General features: G+C 40.2%; 1 protein-coding gene across 3 annotated transcripts in view; it reads left to right on the top strand.

Annotated features, from left to right (window-relative positions):
* The window catches only part of LOC149280660 (regulator of G protein signaling 12-like), a 91832-nt gene that overhangs the window by 44067 nt on the left and 30511 nt on the right, over positions 1-17254 (top strand). For all 3 annotated transcript variants that reach the window (XM_089500188.1, XM_089500189.1, XM_089500190.1), the window contains exons 6-12: positions 2054-2146; positions 3288-3431; positions 6165-6344; positions 11270-11423; positions 11759-11835; positions 16305-16505; positions 16930-17003. In XM_089500188.1, the coding sequence (XP_089356314.1) occupies positions 2054-2146; positions 3288-3431; positions 6165-6344; positions 11270-11423; positions 11759-11835; positions 16305-16505; positions 16930-17003 (923 nt within the window). The remainder of the gene's footprint in view (positions 1-2053; positions 2147-3287; positions 3432-6164; positions 6345-11269; positions 11424-11758; positions 11836-16304; positions 16506-16929; positions 17004-17254) is intronic.

The raw sequence follows: 17254 nt of genomic DNA, 5'->3' as shown, positions 1-17254 counted from the left end.
GTAGATGAAGAGAATGCTGTAGATAAAGCATATCTTGATTTCAGTAAGGCCTTTGATAGCGTCCCCCATGATATGCTTGTAAACAAGCTAGTAAAATGTGGGCTAGACAATGTAACTGTTAGGTGGATTTGCAATTAGTTAACCGGCTGAACCCAAAGTGTGATCAACAATGGCTCCTCTTCATCCTGGAAAGAAGTGACTAGTGGAGAGCCACAGGGTTCTGTCCAATGCTATTCAACATCTTTATCAGTGACTTAGATGAAAGAATAGAGGGCATGTTTATCAAATTTGCACATGACACCAACTTAAGAGGAGTAGCTAATATCCCAGAGGACAGAATCAAAATTCAAAATGACCTTAATAGTTTAGAAAGCTGGGCCAAAACTAACAAAATGAATTTCAACAGGGAGAAATGTAAGGTACTGCACTTAGGTAGAAAAAATGAAATGCATAGATATAGGATGGATGGCCCTTGTGGTCTCTTCCAACTAATGATTCTATGATCTAGTAAGGTCATTTTGAATGTTGATCCTGTCCTGTGGAGTATTAGCTATTCCTCCTAATTTGGTGTCATCTGCAAATTTTATAAGCATGCCCTCTATTCCTTCATCTAAGTCATTGATGAAGATGTTAAATAGCATTGGGCCCAGGACAGAACCGTGTGACATCCTGCTAGTCACTTCTCTCCAGGATAAAGAGGAGCCATTGATGAGCACCCTTTGGGTAAACCCATTTCTTTTGCTGCTTGCCATGGTTGTTTGCAATGCAGTAAGGCTCAGAATTTGGAAAATGAACATGTAAGGAATAATCTATGGGCACATAAAATGAGAAAATCATGATCTTAAGACTGAAGTTATAGAAACTGAGAAAGTTAAATCAAAGGTAAAGGGTCCAGGACATTATCTCATAGTGCTTTACATGCCCAAACAGCAGCTAGGATAGATGTGGCAGGCATTGCAGTATAGAGAGGGATTCATAGGCCCTGTCCAGATGGGCCTTTTAGCATGTACTGAGTATGTGCTGGAGTTGCCTGGGAGCATCCTTTACAGACGCTCCCTAACGCTAGCACATACTCTGTACATCAAAATGGCGGTGTGACGGCCGCACCACATCCAAACGGCACGACCATTATGTGCTGGTACCACTGCAGGGCGTTTGTGCAGTCTTTTCAGCAGCACCGAAAGGAGCTCCAAAACAGAGCTCCTTTCGCCATGCATATCGCTGGCGCGGCCTTTACATGGCTGCACCAGCAATATGGAAAAGAAAGGGGCCAAGTGACCCCTTTCTCTCTCTCCCCGCCACTGTCGGGGTGTCCTTGGGGCATGAAGCCCCAAGGAACCCCTTTCCTGGCTGCGGGGAAGCGGCGTTTTGCCACTTCCCCAAGGCCTGGAAAAGTGGAGGATTGGGGCCTCCGGGGTTGCTGCTGTGGCCTTTGAGGCCCCGATCCATCGGGGAAAGGGGCGGTCTGTATCCCGCCATAAAGAAAGCAAGTATGCATGATCCTTTTGGATGGAAATATGGGATATCTGAGGAGCCAAGAAGTCACAGTATCTCATAGGATGCTCCAGTATGGTTTTCTGGATCAGAATCAACACAAGTGTAGGGGCACAACCAATGAAATTCTGCATTTTGAGTACACAAATGTGATATTGGCTGCAAGTATATCACTCTCAGAAGATATGGTTTCTCCCATCTGAGAGGTTCCAGTGCTAGTACTCTGCCATGATATAGGTTTTGCTTACTGTATACTATAATACAACTTACCATGGCAACTCACTTTTTAAATTCTGTCCTGATATTACTAGTTTTTATTTAAATATGTTGAAAAGCAGCTGGTTATGCATAGGGATCATTTCTAAAACGTGCATAAGTGAAGAAATCCAGTTTGACTAGGACAGCTATGGAACCAACATTTCTCCAGTATCCTTCTTCTCTAGAGGAGAGTTCCTTTGATAGCGACCAATGCAGAGGTCTTGGAACTACAATTATTTGGTCATCTTTGGGTGACAGCTAATGTCTTTTAATGTAACATTAGATTTCTTTTTCTTCCTAGGAGTTTCTACGAAAAGAATTTAGTGAAGAAAATATTTTATTTTGGCAAGCCTGTGAATATTTCAACCACATTTCTGCTCATGACAAAAAAGAGGTAAGGCTATATGGTAATGCGGTATGTGTGTTGTACACGCACATAGTTATGTCCAAAAATGTATGGGCAGGTTCATGTTCTTTGAACTTGCTTTTTGAGGGGGAAAATGTTCAGTGTCCTACCTAGATGGGGCTAGACTTACTTAATTCTCAATTTAAGATTTGGCTTGAAGCGCACAGAGTGTTAGCCAGAACTGTAAGCGTTGGAGAAAGAGTATATTAAATTCTGTTCACCTTAGATGACATTTGTATGTTCTAACTATTTCATGCCTACCATGTTTGTTTCCTTTAACAAACCACAAGCATATTTGTAGAAGCTGCATGGCTCAATGGCCATTTAACTACCATTGGCACTGGTTTGGCAGCAGAAGAGAAGCAAGCAGAAGAGGAGTTAGTCCTACCAGCTTTATTGTTATCCAGAACAAACAGATCAAAGAAGGAAAGAGGCTTTTCTATAAATTAGGCATATGATGGAGTATACAAAGGAAAATGGACTGAGTATATATATAGTGAGGGAAAGAGACACTGTTCACTGCATTTATTGCAATCTGGTTCTTAATATTCAGGATATGCATTGGGCTCTGAAACTCAATGCCCACTGTACTGAGTTCAAGTGGCTATCAGCTTAACTCATGTAATGCTTGTAGTGAATGGAATACTGACTGAGTTTGTATGAAACTGTAACAGCATAGTCCGTCCTTTACAACATCTTGTTCAATGCAGAAACATCAGTAGTAGCTTACAAAATAAGCAAAATTTGGAGTCAACCCAAAAAGAAAAAAGGCCAGGACCAACAAGCACAGTTCCACAGCTCCTTATGTAAACACGCTATGTTGTGGAGGAAGTTCTTGTAAGGATGAGGAATGTGAATACAGTGAGGCGTGTACCTTCTCATCCTACCCCAGAAACACCTGATCCATTACTCTCTTTGCATTCCAGAGCATTAACAGTATTCCCAAAAACATGTCCTACCTTCTGGGTCACTAACAAGCAAAACTCGAAAGTTCTTGCACCTATTGTTTAAAATAGGAAAATTACCGTAGATACATTAAGTACATTTACATGTCTAGTTTGGCCTTGTATCCTCAATAACTTCTCGTGTTGTCTTGAATACACTATGAATAATAGGATGTTCTTTGCAGCTTTCTTTCAGAGCTCGAGAGATCTTTAATAAATTTTTATGTAGCAAAGCCACAACCCCAGTTAATATCGATAGTCAGGCACAGCTGGCTGATGATGTTCTCAATGCACCGCACCCAGAGATGTTCAAAGATCAACAGCTTCAGGTAATTTTTGAAATTAATAGTGAATGTGAACATGAGGACATTTTCAGAGAAACGCTTTGACTTTGTATCAGACTTATTCTTAAAATGAAATATAAGAATTAAAATGTTGTTCATAACTGTGGATGTGTGTACAGATGTGCCTAAAAACAGTGCATTTTGTTCTGCTAATGAGTACCACTTCCACTACATTCACTCTTTCCCCTGTGCTTGCTACTATGCTCAGTACTTTTGTTCTATTTGCCCTACAACTCCTGTTATGGCAAAAAAAAAAAGTGATTTCTATCCCACAGAAAGACCCAGGGATGAGGTAGACAATTTTAAGGCTTGGTGGGCTTTTTATGAAAATCAGAGCAATGGCATTTTCACTTCTGAAAAGGTCCTCTATCCATCCATGACTTAAAATGGGTCCAGCCTCCAGAATATGTCTCCAAGTGACCAGGGTGCAGCTGGCCATTTTTAGGATAAAACATTTGGTTTGTTAGGAGGAAACAGGGGTTGGGGGGTTAAAAATAATAAGTGCACATGGGGGTGCCCTTCTAAAGAGTTGGTGGCAGAAGAAGCCCATTGATCTGTGGATAGATTGATAAGGGAGCAGGTGATTCTCAAATATTTGGGTCAAACTGAGTCCAGAAGTGGATACCAAAAATGCAGTTCTTTGAGAGTTGGCATTATAGAGGGCATGTGAGGAAACGTGGGCTGCATCTGCATTATTGAAATAATGCAATTTTACAGTGTTTTAACTGCAATGGCTCAATGTTGTGGAGATCTGAGATTTGTAGTTTTGTGAGATATTTAGTCTTCTCTGACAGAGAGCTCTGGTGCCACAGCAAACTACAAGGATTCCATAGCACTGAGCCATGGCAGTTAAAGTGGTGTCGAACTGCATAATTTCTTCACTGCAGATGCCACCATACTTTATGTTGTTGTTGTTGTTGTTGCTGTATGCCTTCAAGATGTATCTGATTTATGATGACCCAAAGGCGAACCTGTCATGAGGCTTTCTTGGCAAGATTTGTTCAGAGAAGGTTTGCAATTGCCTTCCCATAAGGCTGAGAACATGTGACTTGCCCAAGGTCACCTGGTGGGTTTCATGGCTGGACAGTATCTGCAGAACTCTTCTACAGCACCAAGGCGGGTTACAGACCGCCATAAAGTACGCACTCCGCGCGTACTAGGGTTAGGAAGGGCCGTATTAGGGTTAGGAAGAGTCTTACCTTCCTCACGGCCCTTCTCCGTAGTACACGCGGAGCACGTCGTAAATGGCAGTGCCCATCCACATGGGTGCCGCCATTTTGATGTCTTGGACACATAGCGTCCAGACGTGTCGCGGCGGAAGTGACACTGCGAGGGCACGCTTCGCCCCTCACGGCGCCACTTCCGCATTTTGAAAAGGAGCGCCATTTCGGCGCTCCTTTTTCGCTGCACCGGGAAGCCTCGCGGTCTGGCCGCTGGGGCTTCCCTCTGCAGCAAATGGTGGCGGTGGGAAAACGGCCGCTTGAGGGTGGTCTGTAACCCGCCCAGGTTTCAAATGAATTGATTTTCCTCCTATCAGCTTTCTTCATTGTCCAGCCTTCACAACCATACATAGAAATGGAAAATATGATGGTATTGACAATCCTAACTTTAGTATTAGGTTATTTATCTTTAATCATCAGCAACCTGTCTAGTTCCTTCATAGCTGCTGTTCCAAGTCTTAGGAGATTATCACACGCACCTTATCCCATCTTTTTCCCGATGAGATAGAGATGCATTTAACTATGAAAGACAGGTCTTATCTAACTTCATAATACAGGATACTAAATACTATCCTTATTGCCTAAATAACACATCCATTAAGAGTGTAACCCTTACGAACTTTTATGGTTACCTTAGGATCGCCATAAATTGGAAATGACTTGAAGGCATTTTAAAATAATTAGCATAGTACCTTTAGTCTCAATAATTTCAGTGGGAGACAGTAAAGGAAACCAAATTTAAGTCCACAGATTTAAAATGTTTTGGTTCCAGCCTTCTCAGGGCAATCATTTAAATCATATCACGGTTTTATTTCTAGTTGTGCATGGACTATTTTTTACTTATAATATTTCATTTAAAATGTATGTCATTTCCATTTTCTTTTCAAACATAAAGATAAGTAATAATGGCCAGGATTACTCTAGGAGCACTCCAGAGTATTCTGGCCTCAAAGCTGCCCCACCATCTTCCTATTACCTAGGGCCCTCTGTTGCGACACTAGGCAGCCCATTGGAACATGTCCCACTGTGCCAGTCGGTGTGACTGCTGTGGTGACAAGTCACTCTGAGACAAGAATGAGGCACCCAGCATTGACCACATGGCTGACTGCCTCATTCTGACCTCAGAGCCAGTGATGTGGCACCACCATGCCAGACAGCACAGTGGGATGTATTGTAAACAGCCACCTGACATTGCAACAGAGGATTCTGGATCTTCTGGGAAGATCTGGAGTATAACATTAAAAAAATGTTTTAAGGGTGTTACACTGTGGGTTTGGTGCCAAACTGACCAGACATTGTTCAGACTGTTTGCACCACAACCGAGCATTGGGCCCTGTGTCCTCTGCACTCATTGTTGTGGGCATGGGGCAGAGGACATTTTATTTGGCCTATGTGGACAACCCTTAACTTGATGAAAAAATACAGTGTTTTTGTGGAAATGGTACTTATAAAAGTTTAGCTCAATACTATCTAAAATGTTAATGTGTTTGCTTCTCAGATTTTCAACTTGATGAAGTTTGACAGCTATACACGTTTTCTGAAATCTCCAGTATACCAAGAATGTATTTTAGCAGAGGTTGAAGGCCGTCCTGTTCCTGATCCTCAATATGCTTCCAGTAGCCCTACTTCTAAACACAGTTTGGGTTCTGAGTGGTCTACTGCTTCAACACCAAAAAAGGTTAGACTCTTATGTGATGATTTAGAACCTAAAAACTTAACCAGTGACAACCATTTTGTTTATTGATAACCTCTCTTTATAGACAAAAAATAAATTAGTAGATAATCTTTTGATTTAACATACTGTGCTAAAGATATTTCATCTTCATTTGAGCTGCAAAATGTGGCACGATTGAAGTTCGTAAGGGCTACACTCTTAATGGATGTGTTATTTAGGCAATATGGATAGTATTTAGTATCCTGTATTATGAAGTTAGTTCCAGCTTCACCTCTGCTTTGAAGCTGGATAACTGTGGATAGAAAAGTTCACCAAAATAGGGTGTGATTCCACCAATTATTTAAAAAGGCAATGGTGAAATGTTTTTTTAAAAGAAACATCCCTGGCCCCCAAGAGAAAAATAATTTCCTGTTAGTCTTCAGGATTCCATTCTTGGACAAACCATTGGAGCATGTGTTAGCATTGCATCTCCTGGTGCTGATGGGTGAAGCAGAGTATGTAGATCTATTTCAATCCTGCTTCAGGCTTGGTTATGAGACAGATACTGCTTTTGTTGCCTTGGTGGACAATCTGTCACTGGAAACTGGATGAGAGGAGATTGTCATGGCTCCTCCAAAGGAGGAGATTTGTAGTTTGTTGGGGGCACTAGAGCTCTTTGACTAAAACTATAAATCCCACAATTCCATAGCATTGAGCCATGGTCATAGTGTCAAACTGCATTAACTGTGCAGTGTAAATGCAGCCATGGATGCTGTTGAGATCTGACTAGCTCTCTCTTCTTTCCTGCTATGAATGTCTCATGTTGATGATGGATTGACAAGAGCAAACTAATCAGACAAGGCAGAAGTGCTCCTGGATTGGCAAAAGACAAGAAGGGAAAATAAAAACTCATTTTATATTGGATTATACTTCCCTTGAAGGCTCAGGTTCTCAGTTTCGATTCTCATCCAACTGCTAGATGATGAAGAACAACATTTTGAAACTTCAGCTGGTTCAGAACACTGTTCATTTGGGCCAGTATAGTGAGCATGTGACCTTCTTCTTAAAATACTTTCACTGGCTCCAATTCTTATAAAGTGCTATGCAACCTGGGACCAAGCTATTTGAAACAGAATATTATTATTTATGAACCTGCTCAGAATTTTTAAAATACTTGTGAAGAGCCTTTCTCTTTTTTCTGCAACAATTGGAGGCACATTACATAGGAATGCAAAATAAGGTCCCAAGAGTAGCTATGCCCATGTTCTGGAACTTCTTGACAAATGAGGCATGGTTTTATTGGGGTTTTTTTTACCAGTGGGTAAATATATTTTATTCAGGCATATTTTTACTTTAAAGCTGTCTTATTTGCTGAGCCTGGTAGTAACTGATTGTTGTTAATGGCTGTCAAGTCAACTTCAACATACGTCAGCCCTATGAATGAAAGACCTCCAGCTTACCCTATTATCAACATCCCTGTCCAAGTCATGCAGACTCAGGGCCATGGTTTCCTTGATTGAGTCTATCATGTGGAATATGGTCTTCCTCTTTTCCTACTGCCTTCTATCATGTTGTTGTTGTTGTATGCCTTAAAGTCATTACCAACTTACGGCAACCCTAAAGTCATGGGATTTTCTTGGCAAGTTTCTTTAAAGGTTTGCCATTGCCTTCCTATGAGGCTGAGAGATTGTGACTTGCCCAAGGTCACCCAGTGGGTTTCATGGCCTGATCTCTACCTTACTAAGCATTATTGTCTTTTCTAGTGAGTCATTTCTTACCATGATATGGCTACAGTCTCAGTTCAGTCATCTTGGCTTCTAGGGAAAGTTCAAGCTTGATTTGTTCCAGGACTCATTAAGTGGTCTTTTAGCATATCACAGTATCTGGAGAACTCTGCTGCAGCACCACACTTCAGATGAGTTTATTTTCTTGCTGTCAGCTTTCTTTACTGACCAGCTTTCACAACCATAAATAGAAATGGGAAATATGGTGCTATGAACAATCCTAACTTTAGTATTCAATTATATATCTTCACACTTCAGGATCTTGTCTAGTTCCTTCATAACTGTCCTTCTGAGACCTAGGCCTGAAACAGATGGGCCAAAAACGTCATGCCGGTGCCGAAATTAGGGTTCAAGAGCAGACGGCACACAACACGCTCTGGAACCCTAATACGTATGGATGGCGCCATCTTGATGTAGTGCTGTCCATATGTGGCATGTGTGTGACACAAGCATGGCACTGTATCTGAACCGCTGGGCGCTGCGCTTGCATCGTGGACACATCACAGTGCACCAATGGCATCGTCCCAGCATGCCAAAAAGAACCCAGTTTTTCCAGGTTCTTTTTGGTCTGGAGGGACGTCACGTAGTTTGGCTGCTGTGGCATCCCTCCATTGGGAAACTGACCTCCTCCACACCGTCCCTTTGGGGTGGTCTGGATTGTCCCCTAGTCTCCTTGTCTGCAGTCTCCATTCTGATTAATGACTGAGCCAAGATATGACAAATCCTGAACTAGTTCAGTGTCTTCATTGTTTACTTTAAATTATGTAAATCATCTGTGGTCATTATTTTTGTTTTGTTAATATTCAGCTATAAATCTCCCTATGCACTTTCTTCCTTGACTTTCTTCAGTTCTAGGCCTTTTTATTTTCCTCTAGTAATATGGTGTCATCTGCATGAATTCTTCATGTTACTTCCTCCAGTTTTCATGCCTCCTCTTTCAGCATCTAATCCTATTTTATATATCATATGTTCAGCATATAATTTAAACAGATAGGGTGATCAAATGCAGCCTTGCTTAACTCCCTTGCCAGTTGGAAACCATTCTGCTTCTCCGTATTCTGCCACAACAGTAGCTTCTTGCCCTGAATGTAGATTATGCATCAGGACAGTCAGATGTTTTGGCACACCTATTTCTTTAAGATCAACCCATAGTTTTCCATAATCTATACAGTTAAAGGTTTTGCTAGTAATCTATAAAGTACAGGTTGGTTTTATTCTGAAATTCTTTGGTGTGTTCCATTATCCAGCATATTTATACAATATGGTCCCTAGTACCTCTTCTTTTCCTCAACCCAGCTTAGACATCTGGCATTTCTCACTCCAAATATGGTAAAGTCTTTGTTGTAGAATTTGGAGCAACACTTTGCTTGTATGGGAAGTTAAAACAGTGGTCCTTTGGCTACTGCAATCCCGGCTGTCTCCTCTCTTGCAGATTGAATCATAGAATCATAGAATCATAGAATCGTAGAGTTGGAAGAGACCACTAGGGCCATCCAGTCCAACCCCCTGCCATGCAGGAAATCCAAATCAAAGCATCCCTGACAGATGGCCATCCAGCCTCTGTTTAAAGACCTCCAAGGAAGGAGACTCTATCACCTTCCGAGGAAGTGCATTCCACTGCCGAACAGCCCTTACTGTCAGGAAGTTCCTCCTAATGTTCAGGTGGAATCTCTTTTCCTGTAGCTTGCATCCATTGTTCCGGGTCCTGTTCTCTGGAGCAGCAGAAAACAAGCTTGCTCCCTCCTCAATATGACATCCTTTCAAATATTTAAACAGGGCTATCATATCACCTCTTAACCTTCTTTTCTCCAGGCTAAACATCCCCAGCTCCCTAAGTCGTTCCTCATAGGGCATGGTCTCCAGACCCTTCACCATTTTTGTCGCCCTCCTTTGGACACGCTCCAGTTTCTCAATGTCCTTTTTGAATTGTGGCGCCCAGAACTGGACACAATATTCTAGGTGGGGCCTGACCAAAGCAGAATACAGTGGCACTATTACTTCTCTTGATCTAGACACTATACTTCTATTGATGCAGCCTAAAATAGCATTGGCCTTGAGGTGTGTATTGTTTCCAATCTGTGGGCCATTGTCTTGTTTCCAGTATTTGTTGATAGATTTTGGTTAGAACTAGACTAAATACTGTCTTTATGGATTGCCATCTGTTCCTGGTGATTTGTTTCTCTGAAGTACTCTGAGTGAAGCTTCTACTTCACTTTTTAAAATTGGCAGTTCGTCTTCATATGGTTATTCCTTGAATAATGTTGTCCTTTCATTTCTTCTATATAGTTCTTCCATTTATTGTTTTTTTTATCATTCTTCTTATTTAACTGGTCAGTTCATTTCTTTTTTATTTTTAGTTGATTATTTAATGTGTTTTTAACTGATAGATCTTAACTGATGTTATGTTTTAATTCAATTACATCTTTATCTACATTTTGTTATTGTTTTGTTGTTGTGTACCTTCAAGTTCTTTCCAACTTATGATGACCCTAAGGTGTTTTCCTTGGCATTTTTATAGGACTGCTGAGAGTGTCCGTAATGACCCAGTGGGTCATTACATGGGCAAGCACCTCCAGAGACATAGTCCAGTGGTCAAACTACTACAGTGAAGCACTCCTTAGGGTTAAGGGTGACGGACCCCTGTGAATGTGGAAAAACCTCAAATAAAAAACACTATTATTTTTTTTACCTGAGAGACCATCTCTCTAAGAATCTCTAGGTCTTCGAGTGCAACTCCATGGTCAACATCTGCTAGAGCCTAGAGGTTGATCATAGAATCATGCTGGAGGACCTACAAATGCCTAGATAAGTGTTTTCTCTAGGAATTTCTAGGTTCTGCAGCACAGTTCTATCATCAACTGCTAGCAGAGATGTTCTGGAGGACTTAGAGGTTCCTAGAGAGGAAACACTAATCAAAACCTCAAATAATCAAATCTACAAAAGTCAAATGTGTAAGGGACAACTGTACAATGCTCTGTTATTGTTAGTCTTACTTTTAGAAGTTAGATGGTATATAAATAAAAATAAAAAATAGACATGATAGGGATTAATATTAGTTGTATGTATATATAGGGCAACAAGAAATCAAGTCTAGAAAGTTTTGGATGCTCTCTAAATTAATGTGAAATGTCCAGCTAATTTTTAAGAATTATATTTTGATGGTAGCTGGGTGGAAAATCCAAGTCTGGGCGATCCTTAAATGAAGAATCAGGAGAGGAAGACTCAGAAAGGAAGAAAAGGGGGACCTTTTTTTCATGGTCCAGAAGCAAGAGTTTGGGGAGATCTCAGAAGAAAAAGGAAAATGGTGATTACCCTAAAGGTGAGTTTGAAAATCCAGTTACTGTTTGTATACCACCCCTTGTAGTTACATGGCAAGAGAAGAAGTTTGAAAATCTCTAACATATTAGTCATAGCTATATTATAAATCTGCTGTTTATGGTCCTTTCTGATTTTGAGAGTCACAGCCCCTCAATTTTCCAATATAAAATACTTGATTTAAAAGCATTTTAAAGGCAGCTATTTGTGTGAATATGTGGAATTCATTCACCTTATGTGTGAACATTTTTGTATACAGTGACTTGATTTTCTAATAAGATTTTGTTACTGTATTTTCTAATTAATTGGCACCATTTATGACTTAAGATTTCCCCACAGATTCTGCTCAGCCCAATGGACTATCATACAGACATGAATCTCAAGACTCCTTGTCATCAGCTGCAAGTCTTGAAATGGTAAGGCATGCATTTTTGAACGGAAAAAAAAGTGAATATGTAGAAGTAAATGAATAAATCAACCCTACTTCCTATGCATTAAGGCGAGTTTGAAAAATGCTCCTTGGTAGACATAGAAATGTGAAATGAATGCTTTCTGTCTGCTTGACACTATGGAGGACTCTTGTGTATGTGTCTGTGTACTTTCAGGTTGCCTGTCAACCTACAGTAATGCCATAAATTTCATATATTTTTCTTAGGCAAGGAATACTTAGAGATGGTTTTGGCGGTTCTTTCCTCTGAAATATAACCTACATCACCTGCTGTTCACTGGTGATCTCCCACTTAAGTACTAATCAGGGCTGACCCTGCTTAGTTTCTAAGATCAGATGGGATCTGGTGCCGTTATGATATTCAGCCTTTCAAAACTAACATGGAACTTCCATTTTGGACTGGAAGGAGCCCCTTCTAGTTTCTGTTCTTAATAAAAGAGTATACAAGGAAGAAATAATATGAGAAGAATTAAATGGGTCTGTATAACATATAAAGAAATATACATACCTCCTGCTCCACATGCATCTGCAAAGGGAATATATAGTCATGATCCAGGTAATCATTTAGCAATGAAAAACAGTGCTTATTTATATAGTTTCCAGAACATTTAGAAAAAAATATAACTTGGGACACTTCTTCAAATGGTTTTTATTTACTATTAATTCCTGCATTTGAGAAGTGAATTAGCATTGACAGAAAATCTAGATATTTAAGATATCAGGGTCCATTGAAGAGAATCCATTGAAGTACCTTCTATAAAAGTTATATCACTCGAGGAAGGAGGAGGAGGAGGAGGATTTTTTAAAAATAAAAAATTGATAATAATAATAATAATAATAATAAAGAATTAACATTAAAAGATAAAATAAATAACAAAATAAATAAGGATAAAGAATTTAAAAAGAAAAGTAGACAATAAAAAGGTTAAAAAAAAAGGTAAATACAGTTAGCCTGCGCAATACATGGCTTTCAGCTTACGCTGAAGCTACACAGCAGAACCAATGACACATGCCCCCATGGCACAGTGCAATGCATGCACATGCCCCATTGTTTTCAATGGTCTCGAGCATACACATTTTTTCCTTTACATTGGGGGTGGTGGTCCAGAATGGATCACCACATAAGAGAAGGGCCCACTGTAATAATAATAGTAATAATTTATTAAGTGACAGGTTCAATTCGTAGAGGAGCAATATAACTTGTAAATGGAAAAGTAATTGCAGCTTTAGTGGTCTTTCTTGCTTTTAACTAATTCGTATTTGTAGACCCCATTTTCTGGCTTATTGGTGCTGATTGGAGAGGGGAGGGCTTTTGATTGTGATTTAGTTGTGTGAGTGGAAAGTCAATATATTCACATATCTCCTCTGCTTGAGTGGGTGTCGTAGCTGTAAGGAGCTTTAACTTGATGCTGCATCAACTGGTAATGAATTTAATGGTAATGAATATCAGAATGCCATAGAGCTTCAGTTACCTGCCTGAATTTGTTCCTTTTCTTCAGCATGTTTAAAGAAATGTTTTGCAATACTAAAATACCTTAGAGCCCATTTAAAGAAGTGGCTGCTTGTCATCTATAATATTTAGAAGTTGTACCTTGCTAGTGTATTTTGCAAATTGTATTGTATTATAAGGCTGTATCTTCCTTCAGATAATGCGGCTTCTGTATGTGGTAAGCGCACTCAGTATCTTGCTCTCCTGTGCAAAGCTTTGACAAGATGTCTGATAAACAGACCATAAGAAAGTTAATTAAGGTTATGGTGCTTTTCATATTCTTGCAACGCACAAAGATGGACATTAAGACAGCACAATAATTTTCTAGTTTGTTAGTTTCTCTTGCAGTGTGTTGATGAGCTTTTCCAAACAGTTGCTCTTGCTTTCATGAGCCAGACTACACCAGGACCTCATTTGTTGATATTTCAAGGCTTGTTGTTTCTCTGCAATGGATGTGAGTTTTAAGTCTAAAAGTGTTATGGCTTTAGAGAGTGCTGCTGTGAGGTCTTGTTGAAATCCAGACCTTAGTTATTGGAATAGGCCTTTCAAGTTTTCATTAGGCTCCATGCTGCTAGATGGACTCTTGTCCTTTCCCAGCTGGTCTTTGTTTGGCACCATTTTGCATCACATTTCCTTAGATAAGGGCAGCAACCTGGAAACAGCTCCTATGGCAGAAAAAAAGATATTACATCTCTGTCTAATGGTTCTGTAGCACTCTTTTTAAGTACTCAGCTTCTAGTGAGTAATAAATGTTACAGATATTAGGCTCTGCCTGTACAGGTGAAATAAATCAGCCTCCCCCCTACCTGCATCCTTCCAGCAGGGAGACCGGCCAATGCACAGCCCAAGCCCTGGTTCTGGTACAAACAGACCTAATGATGTCCAACCCATTCAGCAACAGAACTAGGGTACACCCTTCATACCACACATTTTTAAAAGTCCACAGTTGCTCTGGATCTCCATGGAAGATCCAGAGCCCTCATTTCTGGTACTGGGCAGTTGTTTAAAACACATTCCACTCTGTTGCCAGACATGTCTGCCGTTGCTGCCAGTCACTGACTGAGGTCAGAATGAAGCTCCCAGGCATGTGATTTAGGCTGGGCACCTCATTCTACCCTCAGAGGGAAGCGACTTATGACAGCAGCAGATGCAAAAGGTGGCTCAAGCAGGAAACTCATGCAGTCAGCAAGCCACCCAACCTCAGAATGAGGGCTTTTGCAATGAGGGAGGGTCGGGGCCACTGCTGGGCCAGGATATTCCTGGCTGCCCCATGCCTGTGCAGCCAAGACCTTATCATAGTGCAGTTCTTAGAGTATTTTAAAACTCAAGTGGGAGTCAGAACATAGGATTACATGTACATCTTGAATCTTTGCTGACTTGTTAAAACAGCCAGGACAGTTTCAAGGACCGAAGGCCATCATTTTAGCTGCCCACTGGAAGCTCAGAAAAGATAGATCCAGACTGTCTTTCTTTTCCATTGTATTCCATATTTAAAGTACTACTATAGAGAAAGTGCTGTTAAAAGCTGGACATGTTCAGTCTGTAAAAGAGAAGCTATCATATTAGAAAGGCTGTCATACATTACAAGGAGTAGGCACCTCTATTTCTTCAGAGTACAGTGGGTGGTAATTGAAGAGAAGCCAATTTCATTTGATGGAACATCCAAACAGTAAGAACAAAATGTCATTGGAACAGACTGCATTAGGAGATGGTAAGTTCTTTGCTAGTAAAGGTTGGAAGCCTATATGTCTGGGGCACTGTAGCTGCATTCTGCACTGCCAAGGCTACATCAAGCAATGGTTTTAACTGGATGATCTCCCGGGTCTTTTCCAATTCCATAATTCATTAATTTGGTATCACTGGATGTGTATGCTTATTCCTTATTGTCACAGCAGATATTTTTGCATGTGTACTTCATGCAAGAAGTATCACATTAGCAATCACCAGTGGCGTCACTAGGGGGGAGGTGCAGACAGTACCAGGTGACACCCTAAGAGGGGGTGACACCACTGCTCCTCAGACATCTTCCTTTCGGCAAAAACAGGCTGTAGCATTCGCCTGTGCCCCTTTAAAATGCTGAAAAGATGGTGTCAGCAGAGTGAAGCTTAGTGGGAGGAAAAAGGAGAGGGTTCAGTTTTTAAATTTCAATTTTTAAAAAATGTCCTTTTAAAACATCACATTTTACCAAATTTTCACTTCAAACACATGAAACTATGTATATGTAAATGCATTTAGGCTGTGCTTTTGATATTCTAATCTAAAGATACAATTTTAATTTTGCTAGTTGTTTATATCATGACTATTATCATTACATTCAGTAATATATAGGTATTACAATTAATGAGTAACTTTAATACAAAAAACATTACTGATTCTGTATGGTGTGATATGGGAGGAAGTGGATGGGGGGAGGGGGATGACATCATAAGGTACCACACCAAGTAATGCCAAACCTAATGATGCCGCTGGTGATCACCCAGTGGATGATGAGTTGTTATATGCCTGCTCACTTAACTTGTGCAGCTCATGGCCAAAGCGTGGAGCAGATGCAGACCTCAAGTAATGATGGTGTATGGTGTTGAAATATCCTTGGGCCCTCTTCCCATTGAAAGTCCTATCACGAATACAGCTGAAGTGAGTAGCAGATGGAAGGGAGGATCCTTCTCTGCATGTCCCCAGTAAGGCAAGGGGAACTGCTGAAACAATCCAGTTTGCTTAGATGAAATGTAGGATGGCAGATGCTTTTAAAAATACATATTCTTAATTCTTCTTGCACACTATCAGGAAATTAACTAAGAAACATTCAACATCAAGTATTTCTTTACAAAATTTACAGTGGTAGTTGTATTGTACTGTTAACTTTCCTAATACCTTTTCTATGCTTCTGTGTTTGCTTTTCATTGCTCATGTCCATATTAAACATATCCTTTTATCTTGTTTCTTGGAAGTTTGATTCCTTCAGGGCACCTGGATCTGCAACTGAGAAAGGGAAATCTTTCAAATGCTGCAACATAAACCTTCCAGATGGTTCATCGTGTACAATGACCATTAAAGCAGGAGTATCAATCAAAGAAATGTTATCTGGCTTCTGTGAAAAACAAGGCATTAACATAGCTGCAGTTGATCTATTTTTAGTTGGTGGAGATAAGGTACTTGAATTGTATATTTATTCTGATTATTTATTATTTACCATTTTCTAAGTGCTATATAGATTTCAAATGATAAGAAAGTCCCTGATGACAGGCTCTAATGCATATTAAAGCAGTTGCTCTGTTAGCAGCCCCAGTGGGAGGAGCTAGGTTAGTCTTCTCTTTGCCACGATATTTTTCCAGGTAAATGGTGATTCAGCTTCCCATTGGGCCTTCCCTTCTTAGCCAGTGACAGAGGGGCAACAGTGCACCTCCCAAATGGCAGATGGAATGGAATTATGCATTACCATTGCATGCATCTGATCAGAAGAGAATGTAAACTTAAAAATATATCTATGAAAACACACATACTCATTCTCATACAATAATTTTCATTTTCCCTCTTATGAATATGCTTGTACATTTTCTTCATCCATGTTTGCAGCCACTTGTATTGCATCAGGACAGTAGCATTTTGGAATCTCGAGCTCTTCGTTTAGAAAGAAGAACATTGTTTCGGTAAGAAAAACGTACTTGTGGTTTTAAAAGCTGTCATGCCTCATTAAAATGGTTTTCAACCTTCACTGTAATAAAAGAAAAGACCTTTAGCCTAGGACAATAACACCTTAAGGACCCAGGAGAAATATACCCTGATAATCCAGGAGAAAACATTACAAGTTTTGCAAGGAAATCATCATACTCTTCATTGCAGATGGCAGCAGGTATAGGTACCTATCATAAAAGTAAAGGGGAGTACCCACTTACACTTG

This window comes from Sceloporus occidentalis, unplaced genomic scaffold, assembly GCF_023333645.1.
Source record: "Sceloporus occidentalis isolate IW3139 unplaced genomic scaffold, rSceOcc1.0.p SCAF_150, whole genome shotgun sequence".
NCBI lineage: Eukaryota > Metazoa > Chordata > Lepidosauria > Squamata > Phrynosomatidae > Sceloporus > Sceloporus occidentalis.
The sequence above is the reverse complement of the archived record's forward strand: the minus strand, read 5'-3'. Positions and strand labels throughout refer to the sequence as shown.